Below are 7,855 nucleotides of genomic sequence, written 5' to 3'. Positions count from 1 at the left end.
ACTGTATGACTCAAACTTTGTTGTATCTGCTAAGCTTACGAATTTTAGTTTATCACAATGCTGAAAACGTATATCCATTTCCATTAAAATATGATCATATATTTCAAAAAATAATGCTCTGTATTGAGTAGGGTAGACTGGGTACGGTTGTAACAATTTTCCTTTAGTGCTTCATAGCATAACTATTATAGCTGTAAGCAACGATCAAAGTCTTTGATGTGAAGTAATATTCATTTGTTTTTAAATCAATGCCAAAATCAATAGTTCAAGTAAAATAGTTTGGAGGGAATATGTCATTTAAATATGTGTGTGCGATTGTTACAACCGACCCCATACCAGGGGCGGTTGTAACACGAATAGGGGACAGTTGTAACATTCAAAAATAATACATAAATTACACATATAAAATCAGTTTTATTACTTTTAATCAGATTTATTAATCAAAAATACCAAACAAAATCAAAATCAATTTATTAATAAATATTATCAAACAAAATCTGAGTTTAAACAAATTATATTTTCCTGTATTTAATCAGACTCATCACAGTTGTGGCATATATAATATCCACTCCCATCAGTACAGGCCACGTGAGACCATTGTTTGCAGCTATCTTGGCACCGAACCCAATTGTCTCCAGATCGATTCGCTGAATAGGTCTCTAAGCAAATTAAACAATAATATTCTTCTTCTGATGATGATTCTGATGGTGTATTAATCTTCATTTTCTTCGCTTTTCCTTTCCCTTTATTTTTGATTACCTTTCCAGTAGATGATTCGAGTACTTTTTTCTTTGTTTGTCTATTTTTCAACCGTTTCTGTCATTCTTCATACTCCTTTCTAGCAGCTTCCTTTTCTGGAGTATCTGTGTAGATAGCAGACTTTTTGGTTTTTCGACCTCTGTTTCCTAGTTTTCTAGGTGGAGCTTTAGGGTAAGGCCGTAAAGTCTCAGGCGAGAACACATACTGCGTAGACGGTTCTGATGGCTGACACAAAACAGCATCACGAAGATAAATGTCTAATTCCAGATTTATTGTACCGGCCATTGTTGCCATTCTTGGCTAGGCTCTAGAGATGTTTGTCTAGGCGGTGTTTTTGTTACTTCGAGCTCAGCTATTTCAATTGGTGTAAGCATTTGATGGCCAATGAATGTTTCCTTTTTAGGATTAGCTGGGCTTACTATGATATTTGAATCACTGTTAGTAAATGGCTGTAAAAGATCCCTGTCTTTCGAAACCCGGCCTGGATATTCACCTGAGTGATAGCAAGTGGCATTAATACAGTTTTAATACCCGGTATGTCGTATATAGTCATGACTTATCCTGGATGCTTTCGCATCCAGGCATCACAATGACAGTAATACTATCCCATTATCTTTGCAAAAATCTAAGGAGTTGATATGTATATGGGACGAATGATTGTCTATCACCAATAATATCTTATGTGACAAAAAGGCATTCGTATGTTTTTGAAAATGTTTAAGAAATATAATTTTTTTTTATTAACTCCATTGAGTACAACAATCTGCCCATTGGGCATTAAGCATTTGATATGGTAAAAAATGCAGACATGTAGAGAGTTACTCCAGTGTAACAAAGTAACCTCTTTACAACTCTAAAATTAAAATTTTATTAGTTTGAATACACTTATTATGTTCAGTTGGACAAGTCGGACGGCAATTGCCGTTTTAGTCTACGCACTTCAAAGATGTTCCGCACATTTAGTTGTCGAGCAAACACATTAGGATGCACTAGCACTCGTTCACAGTATTTAGCACTAAAACGTTGTATGGCTTCTTTCACGGATTCTAGGGGGATGTCGTGTTGAATCACCATGTTGGATACATAGTATGGCGCATTGACTATGGCACACAGCACCTTGTTTTGGAATCTCTGTAAGATGTCTGTATTGGAGATGATAGCAGTGCTCCATAGCTGAATCTCATACGTCCATATGGGCTTGAGGATGGACTTGTAGAGTAAAATTTTGTTATCCAAAAATAGTTTTGAATTGCGTCCAATGATCCAATGCATATTTCTTAATTTAACTCCAAGCTGTTTTCGTTTGTTGAAAATATGTTTTTTCCAAGTTAGACGGCGATCCAAGTGCATGCCAAGATATTTAGCGTCCTCGGATTGAGGAATTAGACAATTATCAATATAAACATGGGGGCATGTTTCTCTACGTAGCGTGAATGTAACATGTATTGACTTAGTTCCATTATATTTGATGCGCCATACTTTCATCCTGCTGAATTCTATTTAGGTTTGATTGAAGATTTCTTGATGCTGTTGTTGGATCTGTGTGAGATGCTAGGATAGCAGTGTCATCTGCATACGTTGCAACAGTAGTTGTACTAGATGTTGGAATGTCCGCTGTGTATAAAAGATATAGAATTCGGCCGAGAACGCTGCGGGTTGCCTGAGTGAATAGGATATATCTTAGTGTGCTCGGTACCGTGGCTTCACCAGGAAGTGTCTATTTTCGATGTAGGATTTTGTAGCGTTATAACTGCTACATTGCCTGCTTTCTTTCTCATGTTAATATATTTCGTTAATTCTATTCTCCAATTTCCATATCTTCTGTCATAATTCATATTCTTCTATATCCTCCATTGTATCTCTTATTTTTCTATATATTTTCTCAGATATCGATTGTATCAGAATTATGTCGTTACTTAATTGATTCATTATTCTCTTTTCATTTTTACTGGTATTTGGTATAAAAACCAGTTGGCGTCCAAATCTATCTTCTTTATATATATATATATATATATATATATATATATATATATATATATATATATATATATATATATATTTCAGTATCTACCTTTCCTATTTTCTTAATAATCATCATTTTTATCTTTTACTCAAGTTTCTAAAGAATGAATTTTATTTTCATCTCTATTTCTGTTACTTTGGAACGAGAGGTGCCATCTTTATTCTCTGTTTAGTTTAATGCTAGTGACAAAGACTCCTTTTTGTTGACATTTCCCCCTTCCCGTTCGATACAAAAGTCGATATAATTGCTTTTATTTCTAAAAATGTCGATTTTTTTCATGACTTCTGTAAAAGTATAATAACCAATTGTTGTGTCGTCTCCTAAATTAGGAGGTAAGAGTATAATATATTTTATCGGTTTCCTGATTCTACCTGTTGTATAAAAATCTTTTATAATTTTAACTTTGAAAATTCTCATTATTTATGATTATCGTATGTAAGTAGGTACATATTTTTGTGGATATTTCTTATCTTTTTTATTTTATATAAAAAACTAGCGATAAGAAATATATAGTTTCTTTAATATAGTATGTAAAAGTTTTACGAATATTTTTACAGTTTTAAATATTAAATTTAAATCCTTAATAATATCTTCTGATTTTAATAATAATTAACTTTTGACAAACTACCATTTCTGTATAGAAATATTTCTAAATTCTAAATTATCTAGCTTTGCAATAAATATATCTTGTCATTTTTACCGAATCCGCTTTTTAATTAATATTAGAATATTTCAGTTGTAAAAAGTAATTACCATTTGCTTTAAAATATTATATATCCTTACTTTTACTTATTTGCTTTTGATAAATACAAAAATAAGAATTGTTTCTCGACTTGCTTGTTTGAATAATGATAAAATTTTGTTAAATTTGATTGGTCACCTATTCAACCCCCAAGCAAGGTCTCTCATTTTGGTTTCACCATTTTCTGAAGCAAGGTGTGTTTTTCTTCATTTTAATCAACCTCCGGGATACATTTCTCAGGTGCGGGTCAAATTATATTAACATCCAGAAGACCAACCGGCCTGAGAATGGCATTATCATTCCGATAGGAGAGTTGACTCCAGGGCAAGAAAATCCACAACTAACAACATGGCTTGCTAACAACCATAGCAGAAAAGACCAGGATAAAACCTAGGATTTGGTGACAAGCATTTTTCCTTACTATAATGTAACACTGTAGCAAGAAGTCGAATAATTTTTATTTAAATTCAATATAATATTTAAACATGTATTTTTCTGCCCTTTTTGTTTAATATTTTAATAAACATGTGTTAATTTAACTGTGTATTGTTTCTTCTTTTTACTTGTTTGCGTGTGTTGCTCCAGAGTAGGCCATATTCACGTCCTGAGTGAGCTAGCCAGGGAGTGTTTCGTATAACGTCTAATGTAGCAATTTTGCAATTGATACATTAGGGGTTATGACGTTAAAAATTGGTCCCAACGGGAAACCATTTGTCGCTCCAACGTTGTTAGTGATGTTAGTCAGGTTGTAGCAGCAAACTAAGGTTGGCGGTTACAAGTTGACAACAGCAGGTCAACGTTGGGATGTTACAAATTGAGCCTCGAATGGTTACAAATTATCGCCCAACGTAATATACTCTGAGTAATGCATACATTCTTGTATTTAGTTGAAACAATACTTTTATATTTTCTTGCTATTATTATCTTTAACATTTTTCTTCCTATTTTGAGTAGTAAATTTATTAAATTTCAGTAAAAATATCTATTTTCTATCTTACTTACTTTTTTATACTTATTTTTTTATCTAATTTTTACTGGTAGTTTTATATTATTTTCGTAAATTTAATTATCTTTATCTTTAAAGTTGATTTGGTTACTTGTTGGTTTACATAAATTATTGTTTTTTAAATAATCTTACAAAATGGCTACCATCAACCCTAAGCATTTGAAAACTGATGAGTTAACCTATGAGTTAATTATTAGAGATCTTGAGGTTCCTTCTACAGTCGATGAGAAAAGAAAAGTCCTTAGTGGAATTTTGTCTCAGGAAGCATCAGACAGTAGCTTCTCTGAAACAGTTGTCCCTCTTGAATTTGAGCAAGACCATAATCAGGCCTTGGCTACTCTTGCTGATTTATCTAGTATCATCGATGAATTTTCAGGTAGTAAGTCTGATTATAGGTACAAATGTATTTGTTCTCGTTTAACTCATTTGTCTGGCCGTGTATCTCGTCTGAAGACCACTTCTTCAACGCAGGAAACAGTCAAAAGACAGTTACGGAGTAAATTATTGTCAATTGAGGGTGTGCTTGTGGAAAAACTTAATCTTCCTTCAGAATCTACTCCAGTTAGGGTAGAACCACATACTGCATCTTCAGTAGTGAAGTCTGTGCCCATTTATAAATGGGGAATTCAAAAGTTTTCCGGCAAACAGCCTTTGATTCATTTTCTTGAACAAATTGAGACGCTTAAAATCTCCAGGAATTGTTCTAATGATGACCTGTTTCTTTCTGCAGGAGATCTGTTTGATGGCGATGCTTTCTGGCATAATCATCTTCTTAAAAAGACATTTCAGTCATGGTCTGACTTAGTTGCCGCTTTAAAGGAAACTTATCTTCCGGCAGATTATGAGAGGAATTTGTGGGAACAAATTCGTTCTACAAGGCAATCTGTTCGAGAACCTGTATCTACATTTATCTCTAATTTTGAAGCTCTTTTCTTCCGTTTACCTTCTGTCGTATCAGAGAAAGATAAAGTATCTGAAATTAGACGTGGTCTTTTACCAGACTATATCAAAGCTTTGGCTTTGCACGATATAGACACTGTATCTGATCTTACCTCTTACTGTAAAAGAATTGAGTCTGCGTTATCTATACCCCACTTTAATAATAATAATAAGAAATTTTCATATGAAACAAATTCACTTGATGAAATTTGTTGGAATTGCAACAAACGAGGTCATGTGTATCCTCAGTGCAGGTACCAGAAAAATAAATTTTGTTATGGTTGCGGTTTTAAGAACGTTATTAAGGCACATTGCCCCAAATGTTCAAAAAACGAAGCGCAAGGTTGTTCGATAGTGGACAGGAATCAACCTCATTGCAGTCAAATGTCTGCATCAAACCTAAAAGGGAAGAACATACCAGGAAAAAATTTGAAGAAAACTTCAAACAAAGGACAAGCAGAGTAACATTTCAACTACCACCTATTATTAAAACGCGAGCTGAAACTTCTGATTCTAATTGTGATTTTAATCCTTTACCTATAGACAAAACTCCCATAGATACAACGCACAATGTTTCTTTAAATCCTGCGAATATTTCTTTTCCGTTGATTTCAACGTCTGATACTTTATGTAGAACTAATCCTCTTCTCGATATTCGTACACAGGATAATCGACCATATATTCCAATAAATATTGGCAGTGAAACAATATCTGCACTTGTAGACTCTGGTAGTAATGTCTCTATTATTGGCTCTCCAGCCTTATTTCTTCTTAAGAAGCTGAATTTGCATCTTCACTATGATGTTTCAGTACAGCTAACTACTGTTGATGGTAATGTCCAAAGTACCTTAGGTTATGTGTTTTTACCTGTTACCTTATCTGGTAGCACACAAAAGTTAAAAGTTTTAGTGGTTCCTTCTATCTCACATAAAATGATTTTAGGTATGGATTTCATGAAATTGTTTAGAATTTCTTTGGATTTCACAAATTTTTCGTATAGTACAGCTAAACTGTCAACTTGTGTTGTTAATACTATAGTAAGTTCAGAGAATTTATCCACCCATCAGCTTTCACAACTACATTCGGTAGTCAAACTGTTTAAGGAAATAGGCCCAACAGATTCTATTGGTAGAACCCACTTGTATACTCACCATATAGACACTGGTGATGCGAAACCAATTAGGCAAAGACAATATCCTCTTTCGCCTGCTATGCAGAAAATTCTCAACGAAGGAGTTGATGAGATGCTTAAGTTAAAAGTCATCGAACCATTAACAACCAGTACACCTTGGTTGTCTCCTTTGTGGTTGGTTCCGAAGAAAGATAGTTCCTATAGAGTTTGTTTTGATGGTCGAAAACTTAATTCGATAACAGTTCCTGATAGTTACCCTATGCCTTTAATAGATTCAATCATATCTAAAGTAAGAGATGCTAAATTTATTTCGTCAATCGATTTAAAACAAGCTTTTTATCAGATACCTTTGGATGATCAATCCAAATTAAAGACTGCATTTACAGTTCAAAATAGAGGTTTGTTCTGTTTTAATGTATTACCTTTTGGCTTAAATAATAGTGCACAAGCTATGTGCAGAGTTATGGATTCAGTTATAGGTCCTTTACTGGAGCCTTATGTTTTCTATTATCTTGATGATATTATTGTTGTTACTCCTGACTTTGATTGTCATATCAAAATTCTTAAAATGTTGTTTAAGAGACTTAAATATGCAAATCTTACAGTCAATTTTGAAAAGTGTCAGTTTTGTAGACCTTCTCTTAAATTTCTTGGTTTTGTTGTAGATCAACAAGGGTTAAGAACTGACCCAGCTAAAGTAGAAGCTATTTTGGAGTATCCAGTTCCAAAAACTACTCCTCAAATTCGTAGACTTATCGGATTGATAGGTTATTACCGTCGATTTTTGAATAATTTTGCATCCATTTGTACTCCCATTTCTGATTTACTCAAGGGTAAAAAGAAAGGACAGTCTATTGTTTGGACTCCAGAAGCTAACTTAGCTTTCAGTCAAATTAAACAGGCACTAACATCTGCTCCTGTTCTTGCTAGTTCAGACTTTGACAAGCATTTTTATCTTGCTTGTGATGCAAGTGACACTGGTGTTGGGAGTGTATTATTTCAAAAAGAAGATGGTTTAGAGCATCCTATAGCTTTCTTTAGTAAAACTCTCTAAAGCTCAACGTAAGTACACTACTACTGAGAAAGAACTGCTGGCTATTTTATTATCTATTGAAAAATTTAGGTGTTATATTGAAGGAAGTGAAAACTTCACTGTGATTACTGATCACTCATCCTTACAGTGGTTATATTCCATGAAAAACCCTTCTCCTAGAATTGCCAGATGGATAATGAAACTATCCTGTCACAAGTTCA

General features: G+C 33.6%; 1 protein-coding gene across 1 annotated transcript; it reads left to right on the top strand.

The window, feature by feature from the left end:
- The first annotated feature begins 4,665 nt into the window (after positions 1 to 4,665).
- Positions 4,666 to 7,655, top strand: LOC140451040 (uncharacterized). The gene is made up of 2 exons (XM_072544758.1): positions 4,666 to 5,590; positions 5,776 to 7,655. Exons 1-2 carry the CDS (start codon positions 4,666 to 4,668, stop codon positions 7,653 to 7,655), a joined length of 2,805 nt encoding a protein of 934 aa, XP_072400859.1.
- The last annotated feature ends 200 nt before the right edge of the window (positions 7,656 to 7,855 follow it).

The sequence above is a fragment of the Diabrotica undecimpunctata genome, chromosome 9, assembly GCF_040954645.1.
Source record: "Diabrotica undecimpunctata isolate CICGRU chromosome 9, icDiaUnde3, whole genome shotgun sequence".
NCBI lineage: Eukaryota > Metazoa > Arthropoda > Insecta > Coleoptera > Chrysomelidae > Diabrotica > Diabrotica undecimpunctata.
The sequence above is the reverse complement of the archived record's forward strand: the minus strand, read 5'-3'. Positions and strand labels throughout refer to the sequence as shown.